This window comes from Prionailurus viverrinus, chromosome C1 (genome assembly GCF_022837055.1).
Source record: "Prionailurus viverrinus isolate Anna chromosome C1, UM_Priviv_1.0, whole genome shotgun sequence".
Lineage (NCBI taxonomy): Eukaryota > Metazoa > Chordata > Mammalia > Carnivora > Felidae > Prionailurus > Prionailurus viverrinus.
Window position 1 is genome coordinate 174,171,058 of NC_062568.1, and position 24,595 is coordinate 174,195,652.

The window sequence follows — 24,595 nt, forward strand, 5'->3', positions numbered from 1 at the left end:
AGTTACTCCCATAGGTTATATTAAGTATATTGGGGACTTCTGAAAGGTAGACTTGTCCACAGAGGCATAAAAGCCTTAGAAATTCAATCTTTTAATATAATAAATAACGGGAAAGGGAGACAGAAGCAAAAACACATAGCTTGCTACTGGCCAGGATTGGATTTGAATACAGATCTGCTAATCTTCCCATTACCTCTCCTCAGTGACTTATAAAATAAAGACATTATATATCAAATATAGATCAGCCTTGGCTAAATGAACTATTAAGTGGCCACTGTGTACAAACTTGGATATGGAGTGGAGGAGGAGTTCACAGAGTAATGAATTAGGGAAATGCTAATATAAACAGAAATGCGCAAAATATAATTATCAGGCTGATTGTATCTGGTCGTAGTAAAACCTAGTATATATACCAAAGTAGGAAATACCCAGCTGGAATTAGTGAAAATATATTTAAAGATGTATGCTGTTTCTCTAAAATATGAATACTAATTGCTTAGTACAAGTCTCCAAGTGGAAGTATTTAAAACCCATTTTTATTCATGTGTAATATTATATGACATGTAAATTATCCCTGAATGCTTCACAGCCTGAGTGATCTCTCAGGTTAAATATTGTTCCTGATATAAATCACCTAGCATACCCTTTCATCATAGATAGTATAGCAATTAGCTTTAGCCAGCAACTTACAATTATTTCCAATTTTTTATTTAAAAGATTGGGAATCAGTGAAATGTTACTATTTATATCAGAGATTTTGGAATTAGCTGAATCATTGAAACTAAAAGGAGATTGAGGCTTCAGAGAGAAGGCCAGTCTTAAACAGGTATCAGTGAGAGCACCTAAGTATATATTGAATTGGGAAGATAAAACATTAGAAAGCATTAAGTTCAACCATATGAGATTTCCATTTTTAGAGGTCAAAAACATTCAGATATTGGTGACTTTATATGATTCATTCAGCTATGACACAAAATGGCCAAAAAGGGAACCTATATTCTAATGTCAACAGGTGTGGGTATTTATTAAATTTAAATACATGTAGAAATTCTGGTAGTTGAATTAACTTTTAATTTCATATGAAGTAATTTAAATGTAGGCAGATGCACAATCACTTCAGAAGCTAAAAATGTTTTAAAGGATCTTCAACGTGGATAACTGCTTAAGTCATCCACACTTGATGAGTGTGAATGTTGTTGGAAGCACTGAGTTCGATAACCAAGCTTTAGTGGTGTAGTGTGGACTGTAGTTAACCAGGGTATTTTGCTTTCAGCTTCTTCTCCTGCTGACCAGAGGATTACTTTCTAGTCCTTTACTCTCTCCCAGTCCTTAGCCTCAGTGGTGACAACTCCAAGTTTATCTTTAAAAAATTGGGAGAAAAGGGGAAGGGAACTAATCATTGTGAAAATGAAATGTCAAGTGCTTTGCAAGACCGTTTATATGTTACTATATTTGAGTCTCGCAACAACCCTATGAAACAAATGCTATTTCTATTTTATAATTGAAGAAACTGAGATCCAGAGAGGTTAAATAACTTGCTCAAGGTCACACAGTTTATAAGTGGTAGAGGTAGGCTTCAAACATTCTTATTTCACCATCTACTGTGCTATTCTTCTTGTTTGCTTATTTCTATCCTATACACTTTAAAGTGCCTTATTTAATTCTAATAAATTTACACAGGACTAAGACAAGATGATCATCATTGTTTTCTTCTATAAAAAAAAGGAATATGGTAAAAGACATTTGAATCTTTTCCTTTCTTTTAAGGATGAACGTGAAGCCAGAGAAAATGTGAAAAGAGAGCAAGATGAGGCCTATCGCCTTTCACTTGAGGCTGACAGAGCCAAGGTAGGTTTGGTCAAGGGGCTTCTGAGACAAAGAATTCAATCCTAAATAGTCTTTTATTATTTATTTAAGTGCCAGCCCTTTTATCATCTTAATCCATAAGAATGTTAGATTTGCAATGGAGAAAGCTAGATTCAGTTAACAGAATATAATTCTACCCGTGGCTTTTGAAGCATGATTCATTTTGACAACACAAAGTTTTTTAACACTCATGAAAAATGAAAACAAGAATAGGCCTAATATTTATTTTACTTGTTTTTTAACCAGTCTGTAGTAAAAACTCAGCAGTGTTTAAACCACTGATTTATTTAATACTTCTTGAGTACCTGCTTCTGTACTGAGTATTGAAGGAGGGAAAAGAAAATAAGCCACAATTTCTACCCTCAAAAGACTCACAATGTGGTGTAGAATAGATTAACTCAAGAACATAGTTAGCTATAATACTTAGGCAAGGATCATAAAAGTCATAAGGGAAGCACTGAGTTCTGTGAGAGATTTGGGAACAAGAGTTTCAGTGGAAAGTTTTTTTCTAGCTTTTTTTGGAGAGCTAATAAGTGGAAATCTGCTTAGGGAGAGTTTCTTGGAAGAGGTTAAAAATGTGAACTGAATAGAGAAAAAGGATAGGAGACAAGAGGTGGTATATGCTAGCAGCAAGGAGCCAGAAAGCATGGGTGCGTGATAGAAGCTAATGCAGATACAGCCTGATATTTGGGTATAGGAGAGATAGCAGAAAAGACCAGAAAAGAAGACCAGAGAAAGGTCTTCCGAAGAATCTTGAATGCCACACTCCCAGAGCTGAACAGGTGTTTATATGGGTACTCAACATGATCAGAGAGCTATACTTTATTGTTCCTTCCATTTCCACTCTTATTCCAGAGAGAAACACTTCTATTATGATGGTGCTGGGCGTGAGCTCTCTTCCCCTCCATCCCCCGCCTTTTTAAGTAAACCAGTGTTTATTGAGTGCTGGCTCCCTTTCTCTTTTATTGACAGAGGGAAGCTCATGAGAGAGAGATGGCAGAACAGTTTCGTTTGGAGCAGATTCGCAAAGAACAAGAAGAGGAACGTGAGGTAGGGGATAATTTCAAGTAAAGTTATTCAAAAGCTAGGTTTATTTTCACTGCATTTGATATTGAAGCTATTAATATTTCTTACAACATCTTTCCACTTTCCCCAGACCCATTTCAGTATGGAAGACCTAACCTTTCCTTGAAAGAATCATTCCTGCTCTATTGTATGGAACTCTTAGAAAACTTGACCTTATACTAGTTTCATGCTTTTCTGTTCTTTTCAAGAAATTCCTTTTCCTTTTTTTACATGACAAATGCTCCCATCCTTCCTGAATATCGTCTCACCCCAAGAATACAAAACTGTATTTTCGGCCCCCTTCCCAGTCTTCACTTTCCCCACCAAAAGACACTGTGAGTTACTTCTGTGATATCTTCATTGGGCCCCTAAATATGGGAAATCCATGTAGCATGGCTTATTCCCCTCTCCCCAAGTTCCTGTCATATTCATAACAATATAGAGAATTTTTCACTTACTCATCTTGCAAATATTTTTTGAATACTTAGTACATGCCCAAAATCTGATCAGGATTAGGGATAGAGACATGGGTCATCCCCACCAGGAGCTCATAGTCTTGTAAAAATAGAATTACAAAACTATGTGTAAAAGCTATAATAGAGATGTGCCTAGAGTTCAGTGGGAACAAAGAGAAGGAAGGGATATCAAATGATTTCCTAGGATGGGTTCACAAAGAAGGACTTTTGAAACTTTTTCTAGACATGGGATTAACAGCAAGATTTACTTATAAAAAGAAGTCATCTAACAAGTGATGGAAAGGCCTGGAAGGCTCTAACTTGGGCTAAGGAAAACTCCATTAGTCATCATTCCTGGTCAGAGGATGTCACTTCATACTTATTCAATAAATGTTTTTTGAACAAGAATTATGCTAAGCACTGAAAGAGAAACAAAAGATAATAAAACAGTTTCTACAAGAAATTGCATCTGGTAGGGAAGATACGACATGTCTACAAGGAACAGCAAATCAAGGGAAAACCATGCTAAATAACATAGAAGTATACTTAGAGAGTTCATTAGCAAAGTAAAATCTTTCACAGCTTTGAGAATCAGACTACACTATAGAAGAAGTGATATTCAAGCCACGTCTTAAAAGATGTGTAATCTTTCACTGTTTGGAAATCAAAGTTTATTCATATTCAAACACATTATTGAGTGCCTGTCACATACATGCAAAATACGATGTCTGCCAAACCCTAGTCTCTGTACACTGAAAACTCTCAATAATGGAAGGTAGATTTATTGAGCATCTTCCGTGTATCAAATACTTTCTAGCAGCCTTACATATGCTTACTCATTGACCATTAAAATAAGCTACAAGCTTAGAGATTTTTCTTTACAAATGAGAAAACTAAAGCTCTTTAAGAAGTCACACAAAGAAATGGAAAAGCTGCAATGCCTGGGTGGCTCAGTCAGTTAAGCGTCTGACTCTTGATTTCAGCTTAGGTCATGATCTCACGGTTCAGAAGTTCAAGCCCTGCACCAGGCTCTGTGCTGACAGAGCAAAGCCTGCTTGGGATTCTCTCTCTCCCTCTCTCTCTGCCCCTTTCCTGTTCATGCATTAAAAAAAAAAGAAATTGAAATATAGCTGAGATTCTCACCAAGTCTTTATGACTCCAAAGCTCATGCTGTTTCACTTACTTCATTCCAGTACAAAGTCATACATCATTGCATGTGTCTATAGGAATCATGTTTGCAATGTTTCACAGAAGTTAAGAAACAGATTTGTCACTATGCTTTTAGCCTATTTCAAGAAACATAGTTTGAAAATTTAGGACTCTCATTTTTGATGCTCTTTCACAGTGCACACACTCTCACAATAGTATATCTTAAAACCATATACTTGCTAAAGGTCAGGTGTATACAATTAACCACATGTTCTGGATCTAGAGCTTAGTAGTACATGTACTTTCTTCTGATGATTTATCTTATTTACCCCACGCTAAAATCTGTTCTCTCTCCCAATGTAGATAAAGCCTGTCCTCTCACAGAAGACCCCATAAACATCCTTTACATACTTCAATATCTGTGTTCTGGCTACAAGTATGTGAGAGGGTGGAACACTCTATTTTGCAACTAGTCATTATTGCACTTATCCATGAGTGTACTCCCAAAAAACCAAGTTCAGGTAATACTCCATACTTTACCCACCCTCCCCCAAAGAGTCACAGTTAAAGGCTCTTATAAACCCCACCATTAAGGAACTCTTTATCTTCTGTGTATCTTAATTTACTTAAGTCTTATCCAAATTTATTTGACCCTTTTTTTTCATGGAGCACCAATTAACATATTTCAGCACACTCATGTACAGCAAACAACTCCTTGGGAAAGGTGGTTTTATTGTGCAACCTCTAAAGAAACTGAGACCCAGGAAGATTATACAGTTTCCCTATGGTCACCAAACTGGTTGGACACATAATCTGGACTAGAAACCCAGTCACCTGACTTTTTACAGTAATACTGCCTCTCCTTCTAACCAGAAATCCTAACCTGTATAATTGTATTGAGAAACAAGAATGGTTTTATTATTTTAATTATCTCTAGTATTTCAAAATCTTTAGGAAAGATGAAGTATTAAATAGTCAAATCACCTTGGTTACAGTGAAATTCCTTAGTAGTTGGTCTCATTTTGCTGTGTGGTAACTGTTGTAGTGAAATCAGCAAAATCTAGGAAGACATTCTTATCTGGTCTTTGACCATGATAAGGAGAAAGGCTCTAAAGCTATTCTCAAAGGACAAAAAAAACCTCCCATATTTTACCAATTTATATATTTTACGTGTTCCTTCCAAAATGAGTTTTAAGTATTTTACATAAATATGTGCAATTCAGATGGATTAAGGAAGAAAGAAAAGATACAATAATCAGGACAAAGGAAAATAAAGCCAAAAGTAAGATTAACATTTTGACAACAGACAATCCAGCATACCCACCTGCTCAGGATGAACCACAAAATTTGTTCGGTGCTTTTCTTGGGCTAAAATGATTGTTTACAAGTTTCACTTAATCTATTACATCAGATAAAGACCAGTTTATCAAAAGATACCCAGATTTTTCAAGCACTAAGACCTTAGAGCAATGCTTCTTATGATTTCCTTCAAGAGGAAACTGTGCAGGGACACCTGGGTGGCTCTGTCAGTTAAGCATCCAACTCTTGATTTTGGCTCAGGCCATGGTCTCACGGTTCGTGGGATTGAGCCCCACATTTGGCTGTGTGCTGATAGCACAGAGCCTGCTTCGGATTCTCTCCCCATCTCTCCCTGCCCCTCCCCCCACCTCAAAAATAAATAAACTTAAAAAAATGTTTTTAAAAAAAAGAAGAGGGGCGCCTGGGTGGTTCAGTCATTAAGCATCTGACCGGCTCAGGTCATGATCTCACCATTCATGGTTCAAGTCCCACATCGGGTGAGCTCCAGTCCTGCTTCAGGTGAGCTCCAACCTCACTTTGGGTGAGCTCAAACCCCACTTTGGGTGAGCTCGAGACCTGCATTGGGTGAGCTCAAGTCCTGCATCAGGTGAGCACAAGCCCCACTTCGGGTAAACACAAGCCCCACTTCGGATAAGCTCTGCTTTTCTCTCCCTCTCTCTTTCTGTCCCTCTCTCCCCCTCTGCCACTCACTTGCTTGTACCCTCTCTGTCTCAAAAAAGAAAAAAAGGGGGGAAGGGGGGAACTGCAATATGGTGAATACTATAGCTACAGCTATAATAGCAAAAGCAAGTCCTATATAACAGCTTCTTACAGCTTTATATAATTTGAAAGCATAAGGCCAAAGCGCAGTTTACTAAAAGCATCTCTGCAGGGCCCAAATAATATATTTTTTGGTGGTCCAGCTTAAAGGACAGATTTTATAGTTACTAGAGAAATGTATGAGCTACATATTCTTTAAGAAATCTTTCCTAAATATTGAATTTTGCCACCAAGTTTTTGGTTAGTAGAAAAGGTTTCAGCTAAGATTTTTGACTCTCAGGTCTTTTAATCAGTCAGTATTCAGCAAATATTTGTTAATCTCCTTTGTGCAAATCACTAAATCAGGTGCTGCAGCATGTATGAGACCTAGCCCCTGCCCTCAGGGAGCTCACTAATACAGGAGGGTAGATGAATACAAAATAATTATAGGAAAAGATACTATACATTATAAAAATCATTAAAATAGCACAGAGTATTAAAAATATTTAGAAGAGGATGATTTCTGACTAGGAAAGCAATAAAAAAGATTTCACAGAGGGAACATGGCTTTATGGTTAAAGATGAAGTGGAGGAGCTTTTTAGATAGAGTCATGAATAGGTGGATGGTGAATGTATGAGAAAGGGTAGGGCATGGGCTAGGTAATATGAATAAAGAGAGAAAGACACAGGGCTTCTTTAGGGAACAGTAAATGGACAAATTTAGAACACTGTCTAATAATTAGATAAGGTTAAAAGAGCCAAGTTTTGGAGAATCATGGTTGAGACAGAATAGGCACAAAGCTATTCCCTTTTGCTGCTGGTTAAGTTTTGCCTATCTGCCCAAAGTTGTTTTCTGGTTTTGGTGGGTTTTTTTGTTTTGTTTTGTTTTGTTTTGTTTTTGAGTTTATTTAAATAATCTCTGTACCCAACGTGGAGTTTGAACTCACAACTCTAAGATCAGGAGTTTCATGCTCTACTGACTGAGTCAGCCAGGCGCCCCCAAAGTTGTTTTCTTTTACATCTTGGTGCCTACTCTAATCTTAAAAGACCATTAAATGAGAGAACAGAAGAACATGGAATTAGAAGCCTTGGTACTTCCCTTTAGTTTTCTGATCTGCTCTTTATAACCATCCTACAAAACTCACTTGAGTATCACTACCATCTTACAGATGAAGAAATCAGATCATAGCAGGAATAAAAAGCCCATTTTATTTACTTATTTATTTGTATTTCAGAAAGAGAGATCATGAGCAGGGAAGAGGAGCAGGGTGGGGGGGGGGGGGTAAGAGAGAATGAGAATCTTAGGCAGGCTCCACACTCAGCACAGATCCCAACACAGGGCTCGATCCCATGAACCATGAGATCATGACCTGAGCTGATCAAGAGTCAGATTCTCAACCAACTGAGCCACTCAGACACCCCTAAAAAGCCTATTTTATGGGGCGCCTGGATGGCTCAGTCGGTTAAGCGTCCGACTTCGGCTCAGGTCACGATCTCGCGGTCCGTGAGTTCGAGCCCCGCGTCGGGCTCTGGGCTGATGGCTCAGAGCCTGGAGCCTGCTTCCGATTCTGTGTCTCCCTCTCTCTCTGCCCTTCCCCCATTCATGCTCTGTCTCTCTCTGTCTCAAAAATAAATAAACGTTAAAAAAAAATTTTTTTTTAATTCTTAGCAAACATTTGCCTGGTAAAAGCAGAACCAGAGCTCCTACTGGTATACTTGCTACCTGTTATACTACATTGGAAGAATGAAAGTGGGAACATGAGTACACTATTAAAGTCAAACAGTTCCTTATAATTTGTATTTTTATCTCATGTAAGTTGCTTCTTGTCCCACAAAAATAACACCACTACATGAGCCACAAAGGTAATCATCCCTACTATCGTCATCATCAGTAGCTATTAAGCAATTAGTAAGTGCTAAACCCTGTGCTTAGCACTTTACAGACATGATCTTATTGAATCTCTGTTAACAACTTAATAAGGTAGGTGCCAATACATGAATTCACCTTATTATAACTATAGAGACCACAATTTATTAGTTTCAATTTGAAGTATTCTGCCATTGTCTTCATGAACCATTAAAATAGACTAGAAATTCTAGTTTCACAGTATCCAATTACCAACCTACAGACTGTTCCTCATATCCCAAAAGCAGCCCAAAATTCATATATCTCAATTTTGGTCATGACTGTTTGCCTCGATTTACTTTATCCAGCAGTAAGACTATATTTGTTATAAGCAATCGATACTCTCTAGATGGATGATTGGTTGCCAGAACAGAGAATGGTTGCAGAATTGGGTCAGACCAATTGTTCTCATATGGGATCCGTTCTGTTCCTTTGATCACATCAGTATCATGACTTTAAATACTGTCTGTACACTTGGCATCCAAATTTAAATCTCCAGGTCCTCCCTTTCCCTGAACTCCAGACTTGAATATCTAATTACTAGCCCATCATCTCCACATAGATGTCTAATAACATCACAAACTTAATATATCTTAAGTGGAACAACTGATCTTATCCTCCCCACCCAAACTTACTCCTCCTGCAGTCTTCCCTATCTTAATAAGTGGAAAATCTTCTAGTTGTTTGAACCAAAAACCTTAGAATTATCCTTGACTTGTCTCTTTCATGCCATATTTAATGAGCAAATCCTTTTGGCTTTACCTTCAAAATATATGCACAACTCCATTGTTACGTACCTATACCACCACTACCATTCTCATGCAAGCCACCATTATCTGTTACCTGGGTTACTTTAGTAACCTTCCAACTTGACTTGATGCCTCCATTTTTGCCTTCCTTATATGTCTTTTAATAAGTCCTTTTAAACACAATTGGTACATCATGTCACTTCAAGACCCAGATGGCTTCATATTTCAAAATACAAGTTAAATCTTTACAGTGATTCTAAGTGTATGCAGGATTTTTAAAAAAGAAATTGATAAAGTGATTCTAAAATTTCTATGAAAAGGCAATTGAACTGGAAAAGCCAAAACAATTTTGAAAAAAAAAAACAAAGTTGGAAGATTGACTCTACCAGAGTTCAAGACAGCATATTCAAGACATTGTGGGAACTGGCAGAAGGATAGACCCACAGTTCAGTGAAACAGAATAGTCCAGAAATAGATTCACACATATGATCAATTGATTTTGACAAAGGTGCAAAGACAATTCAATGAAAAAAATAATAATCTTTTCAACAAATAATGCTGTGACAGTTGAGTATGCATATGCAAAAAAAAATGTAAAAACACCAAACAATAAAAAAAAAAAACCTCCCAGTCCATTTCTTGCATCATACACAAAAAACAAGTCATGGACCTAACACTGTTAAAGTCCTCAAAGAAAACATTGGAGAAAAATCTCATGATCTTGAGTTAAGCCAAGATTTCTTAGATCTGACACCAAAGGCACAATCCGTAAAATAACAAGTATCTAAATTATACCAAATCAAAATTAAGAACCCCTGCTGATCACAGGGCACCTTGGTGGCCCACTTGGTTAAGCATGTGACTCTTGATTGCGGCTCAGGTTGTGGTCTCCTGGTTCATGGGATCCATCCTCTCATTGGACTTAGTGCTGACAGTGTGGAGCCTGCTTAGGATTCTCTCTCTCTCTGCCCCCCACCCCCGCCACCACCCTGCACTCACTCTCTTGCTCTCTCCCTCAAAATAAATAAGCAAACATTAATTAAAAAAAAAAAAACTTATACCATTCAAAAGACACTGTTGAAAAGACAAGCCACAGACTAAAAGAAAATCATATATCTACTGTCCAGAATGCATAATGAATTCTCAACATTCAATAATAAAATGGACAAAATATTTAAAGAGATACTTAACCTGGTGCCTGGGTGGCTCAGTCTGTTGAGCCTCCGACTTCAGCTCAGGTCATGATCTCATGGTCCATGAGTTCGAGCCCTGTGTCGGGCCCTGTGCTGACAGCTCAGAGCCTGGAGCCTGCTTCGGATTCTGTGTCTCTCTCTCTCTCTCTCTCTCTCTCTCTCTCTCTCTCTGCCCCTCCCCCGCTTATGCTCTGTCTCTGTCTCAAAAATAAATAAACATTAAAATAAAGTTAAAGATACACATACCATGTGACCCAACAGTCAGACACCTAGGTATTTACACAGGTGAAATACAAGTAACAGTAAAATTTATGTTCACAGAAAAATCTGTAGTTAATGTTTATAGTAGCTGTATTTTAGTCACCAAAAACTGGAAGTTAACTAAGTGTCAACCAACTGAAGAAGGAGTAATCACACTGGTATATTCAATGGAATACCACTCAGCAATAAAAGAATGAACTACAATATAGTCAACAACATGAATGAATTTCAAATGCATTACACTGAATGAAGAAAGCCATTTATATGATATTTATGACTATATTTATGTAACATTCTAGAAAAGACAAAACTGGAGACAAAATAGAAGTTGCCAGGGACTAGGAATGGGGGAACTGTGTTGGGGGGGGGGGGTGATAGAACTGTTCTTTATCTTGATTGATGATGATGGTTATATAAATATATGCATTTACCAAAACTCACAAAATTATACACTTAGAGGGACAGGTTTTTACTGTATATCAGTTATACCCCAATTTTAAAATTAGGAAAAAAATTATTACATGGGCTACTCAAAGCCATGTATGACTTACTCACCCTTCTCCTTTGATTCCTTTCTAATCAACTCCATCCCCTTCTCCCCCTGATCTTTCTGCTCCTGCCACATTGGCTGCCTTGCTATTCTGCAGTCAGGCCAGGCGCCAGGGCTTGACAGTTACTGTGATTACTGCCTGCGATGCTTCTCTCTGACCTAAATGTCCATGTGACTCCCTCTCTCTTTTAGGCCTTTGCTTACTGGCCTACAGTTTTTACTTATTGAGGCTTACAGAGTTTAAAGTTGTACCCCTCCCTCCTACCAGCCTCCCTGTACTCTCTCCATAGCATTCATCACTTTGTGACAAACTATACATTTTCTTATGTGTGTATTTGTTGTCTTTCTTCCACCCTACTAAAATATAGTTTCCACATAAACAGAATTTTTTTCATCTATTTTGTTCACTGCTATTTTCCTATCATTTAGAACAATGGCTGGCATATAGAAGGTGCTCAGTAAGAATTTACGGAATTAATGACTGTTAGCTTTAGCCTATTTCAAACTCTTTCAACTAGCTATAAACTGTTGTATATGTGAGTATGACGGGTACTCAGAAGCCCAGAAGATAATGTGCATATGCATGTATTTATGTATGCATGTTGTGTATGTAAATTAAGTCAGTCTTTGATTCCTACTGTAAGAGATTGGTGTAAGAATATATTATTTTTCCTGTTTAAAAAATGTAAGTGCATAGATACTGTCTTTTCTGGGTATCTATCTATAGTTCCTAATTTCACTTCAAAGAAGTCCCCATTTCTCATCCTTCAAATGTGAATGCTTTGAGTATTCATATTTTTTAGTCAAACAAAAAGTCCCAGATCAATTTATATTTCCAACTTATACTAGGTTTCCTTGTTTTGTTACAAACCTAAAATAATGCAAATAAAAAATTATATTTGTTGAGCAAATCAAATTGAAGTTTAACAATGGTATTTACTATGACTGCTATTCAAGTGTAGGTGTCCTTTATGTCATTGTTTTACAACAGTGTTTACTTATATGAGGCCTTTGTTTTTAGCCAGTATGTTTGAAACTTAGCTACTGATGTATGTTTGTTCTTTTTTGCCAGTAAAACTTGGGTATTCACATCCCAAGGTTGCCAGCTTACCTAATATCTCTTCATTGTTTTCCACATTGGGACCACTGGTGTGGGATATCTGAGGTCTGTTTTCATTCTGGGGAAAAGCCCTGGAGACTAGGTGCATTGAGGAAGCAGATATTGTCTGCACAATGAGTGGGGTAATGAGCTACTGTTGTTTATTCTTCTGTAGTATAATTGGTTGAGTTCAGACAATAATGTAGCATCTGTTGTTATAGTGTGCAGGAAAATGTCAAAATAGAAGGCAAGCATACAGGTGGATTAAAGGGAAGAACAGGAGGAGAAACCAGGAAATATCACGTTAAGTTCTGATTTAAAGTAGGTGCAGAGGGATTATAATAACGATAATGATAACAACAACAACAACTGTCATCTGTTGAGCACCGTATTGCAGCGTGAGGTTCAGTGCTAGGCACTTATTGAGTGCTGGCCATGTGTCAGCACTTGCTAGATGTTTTACAAACATTACTACATGTTATACAAAAAAAATTGTGAGGAAGGTATTATTGGCCCTATTTATTATATGGGGTAACTGAAGTTCATAAAGACTGTTATATGCCTATGAGTCAAGATTTGAACCTCTGTCTGTCATACCCAAAGCCTGTTTCCTAACCATACATAGCATTTAATTGTTAAAGTTTTTTAAACTGCAGTGTTAGCAGTCAGGATAGTGATTAACTTTGAGAAAGATAATTTTCAGGAAGGGGCAAAAGGACTTTTGATGGCCAGTTATATGGGTATGTTCACTTTTTGAAAATTTATCAAGTTGTATACTGTTGCACACTATCTATATACATTGTACCTTTTCATAGCATATTTCAATAAAAAATTTTTAAATGACAGAACATATGGCTTTGAACAAAACATAAAGTTTTATACAGTATATCACTGATTAAAATTTTGTTTAAAAAAGGTTTAAATATATATTTATATAAAACTATGCATGGAAAATTGATGGAGAGTGGGATGATGAAAAAGTTTTAGAAATAAATGGTGGTGATGGTAATACAACACGTAAATATACTTAATGCCACTAAATTATACACTTAAAAATGGTTTAAAAAATTAATGGTTTAAAAAATCAAATGGTAGCAGTGGCTATCTCTGGATGGTGAATCTGGAAATTAATTGTAATATTTTTCTTTTTCCAAAGGTTATATATTACTTTTATAATCAGGAAAAATATTTTTTTAACTCAAAGACATAGTTTTAAGTTTTTATTTTAATTCCAATTACTTAACACACAGTGTTATATTATTTTCAGATATACAATATAGTCATTCAGCAATTCCATGCATCACCTGGTGCTCATCACAAGTGTACTCCTTAATCCCCATCACCTGTTCAGCCCATCGCCCCACCCACCTCCCCTCTGGTAACCATCAGTTTGTTCTCTGTAATTAAGAGTCTGTTTCTTGGTTTGTCTCTTTCTCCCTCTCATTTTTTTCCATTCACTCATTTGTTTCTTAAATTCCACATATGTGTGAAATCATATGGTATTTGTCTTTCTCTGACTGACTTATTCCACTTAGCATTATGCCATCTAGCTCCATCCATGTCATTGCAAATGGCAGGATTTAATTCTTTTTATGGCTGAATAATATTCCATTGTATATATACGCCAGATCTTCCTTATACATTCATCAATTGATGGACATGTATGCTGCTTCCGTATCTTGGCTATTGTAAATAATGCTCCTGTATAAACATAGGGGTGCATGTATCCCTTTGAATTAGTGTTTTTGTATTCTTTGGGTAAATACCCAACAGTGCAATTGCTGGATTATAGGGTAGTGCTATTTTTAACTTTTTAGGAACCTCCATATTGTTTTGCAGGTGGCCACACCAGTTTGCATTCCCACTAACAGTGAAAGAGGGTTCCTTTTTTTCCACATCCTCGACAACACCTGTTGTTTCTTGTACTATTGATTTTAGCCATTCTTGACCAGTGTGAGGTGATATCTCATTGTAGTTTTGATTTGCATTTCCCTGATGGCAAGTGGTGATGAACATCGGCCATAAAAGACATAGTTTTCAAGAATCACAGTGTTAGAAATAGTCAAATGATCCCATTTAACAGTTTAGAAAATATATATAACTCTAATCCACAGAGGTGGTTTATTCCTACAAGCAACTTTTGGGTAGCCCTTAAGGAACATGTATGTTGAAAATTAGTCTGGAAGTTGATGCTGGAGGGAGTCATACCTCAGAGAAAGGAGTGATGAGTTCTTGGTTACAAGGAGTAGAGCCCCTGAGATTCAGATTCTTTTAGCATTTATTTAGCACATGCTGTGTACTTACCACCATACTAAGTACTTTCGCATGTATCATTTCAGTTAACATGTTAGTTTATTCCTTCTCTTATCAAATACATATTGAGCATATATTTTGTGCTATATGCTACTCTTGCAATAAGCAGTAAGACATTTTCCATACTCTTAAGGAACTTGTAAGCTAGTGAGAAAGCCAGACATTAAACAAATAACTATGGTACAGTATGGAGAATGCTGTAATAGACATAGTACAACTGGAATTTAATTTTGATATACACAGGTTTATCTATTCATTGGGTTATTAATATATGACAATATTACTAAAATAACTTAATATTTGAAAATGTTCAGCTGAAACTGGTTGCTGATCAGAACACCAATATTAAGTAAATTCCCTCATGCTAGCCAAAGAAGGAAAGAAAGGAAAGGAGAAAAGGCAAGAGTAACTGGTTTAACTTCCTATTATTCTGATTTTTGAATTATATTTCTTATGTCTCCATTTCTGGGTTATCAGTTCCCCCATATAAAAAACAAGAATATAGGACTATTTAACCAGTGCAACCCAAGCAACCATTCACTAAAGCCTACTATGTATCCAACACCACACTAGGAACTTCACATATATCGTGTTTGTAATTCCCATCTTTTATTATCCCCTTTAAGGTAGATGGTATTATCCAGTGCCTCAAGAAAGAAAATGACTTCAGAGTCATAGAGAAAAATAGCTTTCACTATACACTACAGAAATTCCTTTTTTTTTTTAATGTTTATTTATTTTTGACAGAGAGAGAGAGAGAGAGAGACAGAGAGACAGAGACAGAGCATGAGTGGGGGAGGGAAAGAGAGAGAGGGAGACCCAGAATTCAAAGCATACTCCAGGCTCTGAGCTGTCAGCATAGAGCCCGACTCGGGGCCTGAACTCACAGACTGCGAGATCATGACCTGAGCCGAAGTCAGACACTCAACCGACTGAGCCACCCAGGCGCCCCTACGCTACAGAAATTCTTAATGGTTTTCTGAAAACCAGTATTAGAACCAACCAAATTATCCTGAATGACACAAAATTAGTTTCTTATCTATATTGGTGTCTGAACAAACTTTGTTTCTTTGCTGGTTATTTTAAACACATTTTTTCTTCCACCCTGTTTTCCCCACCCTCTATAGTTTAACATTTTTATGTGTTTCTTTTTATTTGTAGAAGCTTATTGATTTTCTCCAAAGAACCAGCTTATTTATTGGTTAACTATATATTTTTTTTCTAATGCATTCCTGTATGCTTTAGCTTTATTATTATTTTCCTCTAAGCTTTTTTCCCACTTACTTTATTGGCTTTTTCCCCCTAGTGTTTCCCCCTAGTCTTTTTTTTTTTTTAAGTAAGCTCTACACCCAACATGGGGCTTGAACTTACAAACCCCAAGATCATGGGTTGCATGCCCTGCCAACTGAGCTTATTTTTGTTCTTTCTTTTCTGATAATAGAAGAATTTTAAGGCTATGAATTTCCTCTGAGCACTGCCTTGGATGAGTCCCATTAATTCCAACATGATGGATTTCAACAATCATTGTTTTCTAGATATTCTGTATCTTTTATTTATAGTTCCCCTTTATTATTTATAGTTCAGTTCTGTGCTGACAGTGTGGAGCCTGCTTAGGATTCTGTCTCTCTCCCCCTCTCTCTCTGCCCCTCCCCAGCTTGTGCTCACTCTCTCTCTTTCCCTCTATCAAATAAACTTTTATAAAAAAATGAAAATTGCTGTTGAGGATTTAGAGAATATAAATTCCAATTTCTCTCATTCATGTTACTTGGTTATAATAGTCACAGATAAATTGAAGGAATATTTTGTTTTTCTATTGATGACAAATTGGGAACATGGAAATGTCAAAGTAAACAGGCAAGAATATAAATATAAGGCTGAGCATACTAATGACAGGCTTACTTGTAAGATGCCTCCCGAGTACCAGAGACAAAAAGGTTTTAGTGAATTTCTGCCATAGATTCCTATATCAGAGACCTTCTAATTTCCTTCCAGTGGAGTATCATGAATATGAAACAATGCAATACTGTAGGTTGTGAACCTGGAAACCTAGGTTCAGCCCAACTCTAGCCATCAGATCTCAACAGTTTATTCCATCTGTTTAAGTCTGTATTTTTACCTGTGAAGTAAAGAATTTTGGCCATCTCTAGGTCCAGAAATTGGAACTTGGCCAAGTCCCACAACAAGTTAGTGACAAGGCTGAAAATAGGTCTACGGTCTTCTGCCTCCAATAAAGCTAACATTTGAATTTCTTTTCATTCCATTCCACTTTGTTTTTATTGTAGTAAAATATATACAACAGAAATTTGCCTTTGTAACCATTTCTAAGTGTACAATTCAGTGGCATTAATTATATTCACAATGTTGTGCAGCCATCACCACTATTTCCAAAGTTGTTCATCACCTCAAGTGAATCTTTCCAGTCCATTTTCATGTTCATATAATATCCAGTATTCTACAAACTCTTCAGTCATTTTGACTTGGAAAATGTCTGCTTTTCAAATATATTATTTACTTGTATGTCTTTTGTAAATGCTTCTAATAGCCTTAATTCATAACCTACAAAGGAGGCAATTTGGGTATTTGATACCCACGAGCCCCTCAGTAAAAAACAAATTACATTTCTTTTCTATGTGGTTACCTATCAATTTACTAATATGTCATTAAAGTGGGATTTATTTTAATTAATTGCTTATTGGGCTAATATTAAGAAAATGAAAAAGGGGCGCCTGGGTGGCGCAGTCGGTTAAGCGTCCGACTTCAGCCAGGTCACGATCTCGCGGTCCGTGAGTTCGAGCCCCGCGTTGGGCTCTGGGCTGATGGCTCGGAGCCTGGAGCCTGTTTCCGATTCTGTGTCGCCCTCTCTCTCTGCCCCTCCCCCGTTCATGCTCTGTCTCTCTCTGTCCCAAAAATAAATTAAAAAAACGTTGAAAAAAAAAATTAAAAAAAAAAAGAAAATGAAAAATACATGATTCTATTGTTCAAGCATCAGGCTTGGTTAATAAAGGGCAATAACTTTTTGATGAGTTTCTCGAAAGCAGCAGCTTCTTTCTAGTCTCTCCCTGCCCCACTCTCCACAGTCCTTTCTGTTACACACTTTGACACCTGATTTTTTTCCCTCTTTAGGCCATTCGACTCTCCTTAGAGCAGGCCCTGCCTCCAGAGCCAAAGGAAGAAAATGCTGAACCTGTGAGCAAACTGCGGATCCGGACCCCCAGTGGCGAGTTCCTTGAGCGGCGGTTCCTGGCCAGCAATAAGCTCCAGATTGTCTTTGATTTTGTAGCTTCCAAAGGATTTCCATGGGACGAGTTCAAGTTACTGAGTACCTTTCCAAGGAGAGACGTAAGTTCACATGCCTATTTTAGGAAATATGTCCAGTGGGAGATATCCCGTCATTAGGGTTGGACAAAGTAGTCCAAGAAAAGTCCAATGGTACAGCCTACTACAAGACCACATGCCTAGGAGTACTTTGTTGCACACACCATTCTCTTCTCAGCCTTTGGAGGAGGTATGTCTTCCCAAGCCAACAGACATGTCCCAGGAGCCTATGTGAGAAATTAGGTACTAAATCTTTCTTCCTTCCTAGCTATTTCCCCTATTCAAGCATCTGTATACAGACTCAAGATCTTTCCCAAGATCTCATCTCTATATACCTCGGAGTAGATCTGAGAATTGTGTGCTTATCAGCTTAACAGTTTGATCAGGGTCAACGATTATAGGTTCACTAGAACAAGTCATGCTAAACCAAGAGTTTTTTGTGATTTGACAGTTTTTGCTATCCTGGAAAGTCACAGAGAATGACTTATACTCATTATGTATCTGTATTTCAGCAAAGTATTTGATAGTCTCTAATGTATTCTGGGGCAAAATAGAGATGTAACTCTATACTTAGGTAGTCTCATTGCTGACTAAATGGTGGTGTCCAGAAAGTGACACCTAGAGTAGACCAGGAAGTTCTATATTCAGTCCTTTATTACTCACCATGCTTTTAAGACTTTATCAGATTTGTAGATTATGGAAAACAAGATTTAAAAAAAAACCTTAAAATACTAAAACAATAGACAAAAATAAACCTATAGAAATTTTACAGAAATATTTAGAGATAGATTCCCACATTAGATTTAAAAAATTAATTACTCATGTTTGGGCTGGAAAGACCATGCCTTAGCAGAAGTTATTGTTGAATTGAGCTGAATAAGCATTAATGTGTTGTGGCTGCTAACAAAATGCTAGATGCATTTTTAGAGGTATAATCCCAACAAGAAGATAATTTAATGGTCTTGTTCAGCTGTGTACAAAATAAACTCCCCCTCAAACAGTCCTTAGACTCCATGCTGAAGCCTGAAGAAAAAAGAGCATGTCTAGAACAGAGCTGATCAGAAGATGAGGGAACTGGAAATCCTGTCATTTGAGGAACATTTCCTCTGGAGATGGAAAGGCTATGGGAGACATGATTGTTGTCTTCAGTTACTTGAAGGGCTGCCATGAAAAAGAGAGATCTTACTTTGTAAGGCTCCAAAGACGGAACTGGGACCAGTGATTTCAAAGTTACAGGAGATGAATTTGGCCCCATATAGGGAAGTATTTTCTAAGAAGGGAGTATCTTGGGTCATGAAGTAGTGATTTTCCTGTCATTGGAGATAACCATGCACTACTGAATGATCCCTTTCCAGCATTACTGGACATACATGGGGAAGGATTCATTCCTGATGTTCCTACTTTAACTGGGATAGGGCTTAGACTAGCTTACCTCTAGGATACATAGTAAATCTTAATATTCTTTGATTCCATTTTGATCCAATAATGTAAACTCTAATAACTTAGATTTCATCTAAAACACAAAAGCAAGAATTTAATTAAGGTTCATCTTAATCCCTCACAGTGGCTGTCAGATTTGCAGAGTAGAGACAGAAACCAGTGGTATATGTTTAGCTCTACCACTCAGCCACAAAATCCCTAGGTGGGATGAGGATCCTACTACTTATATCTCAGCCAAGGACACTGGAATGGACTCCAGGTGCTAGCCATTGGTTCCTCTCTCACTAGCCCCACCTACTGCTCCAATCTCTTCCTCTTTGTTATATATAACACACACAAACATGTCCCAGGGAACACATGCATGTACGTGCTCTGTGGACTGCATGGCCAAGTAAAAAACTACTTTAATTCTGACACTGAAGTTAAATTCTAAGTGTGTGAACACTTAGGAAAGAACCCCTGTCAAGGGGTTCAAGATCAGCCTGGTTCTCATACTTATGTTCTGTGATGAACATCTCTCTTAAAGAACTTACAAAACTTAGGAACTAACTTAGTCCCTCCCAGCTCTTGTTTGTTTGTTTGCTTGTTTAAATTTAAGTATAATTAACATATAACCTTATATCAGTTTCAAGTGTACAATATGATTCAATATTTGTGAACATTGCAAAATGATAGCCACAGTAGGTTTAGCTAATATCCATCATCACACATAGTTACAATTTTTTTTTCCCTTGTGATGAGGACTTCTAAAATCCCAACCCTTGGTTTTAAGGCACTCCTCTTCTGGGCCTTTCATCTGAAAGTGAAAGTACTAAAAGAGAGAAAGTCTAAGGAGCTGCTGGCTTTTAAAATTAAACTTTTTTTTTTTCAAATTAATTTTTAAACCCAATTACTGGGAGTAGCGTGGGGGGAACAAGCTCTAAAAAATTTTTTTTTATTTTTTAATTTATTTTTGAGAGAGACAGACAGACAGACATAGGAGCAGGGGAGGGGCAGAGAGAGAGGGAGACACAGAATCCGAAGCAGGCTCCAGGCTCTGAGCTGTCACCACAGAGCCCAACGCGAGGCTCAAACCCACAAACCATGAGATCATGACCTGAGCCGAAGTTGGACGCTTAACCAACTGAGCCACCCAGGCACCCCTTTTTATTTTAATGGGTTTTTTTAGTTATTTTTGAGAGAGAGAGAGAGGAACAATCTCTAAAAAGGCTGAGTTTTATGGTTAGTATTAATGACTATATGGTAGAAATGCAGACTGTACAAAGTTGCTATTGTAAATAACCAAGGGAACTGTGAAGTGAAATGCAGAGGTTTTGGGGCCTGCTATCTGCCCACCTTGAGCTCTACTGACTGAACACTCAGCCTTTTCAGTACAGACTATGTTAACTATGGATTTGCCCTAAATCGAGGGTCAGTCACCTAGTTTTAGAGAAAATTTACTCTTTTTTTAATGTTTATTTATTTATTTTGAGAGAGAGGGGGAGAGTGCAAAGGGTAGGGACAGAGAGAGAGGGAGAGAGAGAATCCCAAGCAGGTTCCATGCCCAGTGCAGAGCTTGACCCAACACAGGGCTCGATCTCACAACTGTGAGATCATGACCTGAGCCAAAATTAAGAGTCAGATGCTCAACCGACTGAGCCACCCAAGCTCCCCAAGAAAATTTGCTCTTCATTTAGATCTCAAGCATTCACTCTTTACACTGCTGAAGAATGCTATTCAATCTCGTTAACAGGCTCTTCTAATGTTCCTTTCATACCTAACCCCATTTCTATCTCAAACCCTATCCCAAGGCCAGTTTAGATCAAGTTGGGCCCAGCTCTCCAGAGGAAAAGTTTAACCAGAGGCTTGCTTCTGTAAGAGGATTTTTCTAAAAACCTATTCTGATCATTCCCTTTCTTGTTTAAAACAAACAAACAAACAGAAAACCTCATTAATAGCTCCTTATGGACCTAGGATAAGGATAGACCCATTAGAATGTTTTCAAAAACTCTCCATAATCTGACCCATACCTACCATTCCCACCTTAAGCTTTGCCTTTCATTACTTATTTCCATCACCAGGAGATGAGATTGCTCACTATTCACAAAAGACACGAGACTGTCTTGCCTCTCTGTTTCTGTATACTCTGTTCTCTTTTCCTTGAATATCCACTCTCCCCACTTTTCCTGGCTTGTTTGATGTCATCTTTTAATGCCCAGCTCAAATGTCATCGATGCTCTCTCAGAAGCCCTTCCCTTCTCCCAGGCTCCTCAGCTCTGTACCCATTGCAGTTTGTACATCCCTCTCTCATATCACTTTTCCTGTTGTTCTATGATTTCTTACAAAGGCTGTCCATATCATGTTCATGTCTATCTCCCCTGAAGTTCCCAGAATGGTACCTCACACATAACCATTTACTTGCTGTTGTGAAATGTTAATGATCTCTGTCTGTTCCTAAATCTCTGATTCCAGAGTGAACTAGAGAAGCTGTTCCAAATAAGAACAGATGCCATAGGCCCACCCAGATTCCAGACCCAGACCTAAACCCAGAAAGCCCACCCAGGACTCACTAGACCTCCTAGAGCCAGGGGTAGGGTGAGAGTTAATAGCCCTTCATCCTTTTCTAAATGCTCTTTCAAGTCAAATGACTAGTGTTTTTGCAAGGCTATTCTGTAACAGCCATCTGTGTCTGCAAGGATTAGGATCTAATTTGTAAAAGTCATCTTAAATTACAACCAAACTAAAGACTGTTAAAAAGCACATCTTAAGACCTCACCTCTTTAATAACAAATAACATAAGACTTAACTCCAGGAGTCTTATTGTGTCTTCAACCTTTTCTCCACAAAGCAGAGACTGATTTCTCACCATAGGATGGTAAACGTTCTTCTGTGCCCCCACCCTCCAATCAAAACAATACTTCATGTTAAGATTTCCCAGCTGTCCAACTATTTACTAAATGTCTGGTGGGTATGCCACTGAATTAAGCACTGTGGGACAAGCAAAATAGCAGCAGACACAGGCCTTTCCCAGCAAAGCTGATTGTCAAGGTGCTGGGAACATTGAGTTATTTGATTTTTGTTGTTGTTTTGCTTTCTGTTTTGCTCATAACAGTTACCAAGAGAAGTAGTATTCACTACCAGAGCTTTAGTCATTAATCCATACCTCTTGGATGTGTTAGAGCCATGTGAACATCAGTGGCCCATTTGCTTACTTGGGCATTGCAAGGTAGTTGGTAGTGACATAGTTGAGTCCTAAAGTTAAGGAATGATCCTAACCCCTACTACTTACTACTCCCCCTGCCTCAGAGTCAGTAAGGGGCCCCTGCCATCTTCTCAGTTCCCCTCTGGACCTACTGGGTACTGGCCCAGTGCCACTCAGTGTGAGGTTGTCAATATCCCCCAACCTTCCTCTTTCCTTTTCTCTCCTTCTTTCCCACCCCTCCTCTTCTTTCCAATCCCATTTTACTCTTTTTATTCTCCTCCCTTCTTTCCACTCTTCCCGCCTCCTTTTCTTTTTATACCATAATTCTTTCCCATTACTGTCTCCTCCGTTTTCCTTCTTTTGCCAACTCAGAGAAGCTCCAGCTGCAACTGGAAAGTGTGGTCTTTCTGTTTATAATATGACTGGAGAATACTAGGAAAGGAGGATGGTAATGGCAGATTGGCTTCAGGACTGGTGCCCTGTGTTCCTTGTCACTTATGTAATCACACAGCCCTCATTCTTGCTCTGAGAGCATTTCTTCCTCCAGACCTATAGTTATGAACTCCCCAAACAGACAAACATGGATACATTCAGAAATACAGTATCAGACATTTTATATTCTAAAACAAAGTAATGAACGTATTTGTATTTTTCTCCTGCTTTCTAGTTTTTCCCCGTCCATAAGTATAACTTATAATTTTTTTTCTTTCTCTTTCTAATGTTTAAAGGAACAAGACAGTGAATATAAACAAGCTTCTAGCGGAATAGGCCCTTAGTTAGTAAAGGTTTGTTTAAATTAACTTTGTGGGGGGAACACCTTACAAATTTAGGATATGCAGATTCCTTCCTCTGTTACCCATCCCCCTTTATTACATTAAGCACTAAGCTCAGTGCTGGAAACACAGGACTGGAAAATAATGACATAATTCTTGCCCTTGTAGAACTTACAGTCTGTATCCACAAACTACTGCTGGATGATGTTTGACTTTATCGATAACACAAGGATATCCTTTTTGCCAACATAAGGAAATAGAAGTAGTTTAATTTGTATTTCGTTCATGTATTTGTTCTTCCATATGACAAAACATTTGCTGAGCAGCTACTCTGCCAACCTCCATACCAGACGCTAATGATACAGAAATAAAAAATTGTTACTGACCTTGAAGAGTTCATATTCTAGTGAAAACACACATAAAGCAAATTGCATTACAAATTATACCTACAGTTGGAAAGACAGGTAACTCCACCCTGCAGTGGTAAGGGAAGGCATTATAAAGGAAATAAATTTGAACTGAGTCTTGCAGAGAGAGATGTTGGCTGAGTAGAAACAGAGCATAGTTAAAAATAAAAGTTTTGGTTGCAGTTCGACCTGTATCTGAATCCCACTCCATCAGATACCTGCTGTGTGACACTGAGCAACTTACTTGACCATGCTGAATGTTTATTTCTTCACCTTTCTTTCTTTGAAAGAAAAATAATAACATCTATCTCAGAGAGTTGTGGAAAGAAATAAGAGAATGTAAACTGTCCCTACCACATAGTAAATAGTATCTGTTGTAATTACCTTAAGTGGAGAGAGGCAGAAGAGGTAGGAAAGGCTTACAGCTAAAGAAAGCATGGTAGCAATGAATTCTTTCTTTAGAGCAATGATGGATACTTACGTTAAAAATACCCAAATGTTCTAAACCAGACAAAATCATGTATCATTACATTACATTGGAATCGTTACTATATTTGAAAAGGATCTCAGAGATATCAAAGCAATGCTGTCATGTTACAGATGGAAGAATCAAAGCATAATAAAATGATGCACTTTACTTATGTCACATGATCAATTATAAAAGCAGAACCAACACTAAAACCCAAGCTTTCTTATGGCCATTGCTTTTTAAGATCACTGGCTTCTTGGAGCACCTGGGTGGCTCAGGTGGTTGAGCTTCCAACTTCGGCTCAGGTCATGATCTTATGGTACATGAGTTCAAGCCCCACATCAGG

At 37.8% G+C, this 24,595-nt stretch overlaps 1 protein-coding gene across 3 annotated transcripts in view; it reads left to right on the forward strand.

Moving 5' to 3' along the window:
• Positions 1 to 24,595, forward strand: part of FAF1 (Fas associated factor 1) — a 535,448-nt gene that overhangs the window by 475,958 nt on the left and 34,895 nt on the right. For all 3 annotated transcript variants that reach the window (XM_047869343.1, XM_047869344.1, XM_047869345.1), the window contains 3 exons: positions 1,768 to 1,848; positions 2,839 to 2,916; positions 17,788 to 18,003. In XM_047869343.1, the coding sequence (XP_047725299.1) occupies positions 1,768 to 1,848; positions 2,839 to 2,916; positions 17,788 to 18,003 (375 nt within the window). The remainder of the gene's footprint in view (positions 1 to 1,767; positions 1,849 to 2,838; positions 2,917 to 17,787; positions 18,004 to 24,595) is intronic.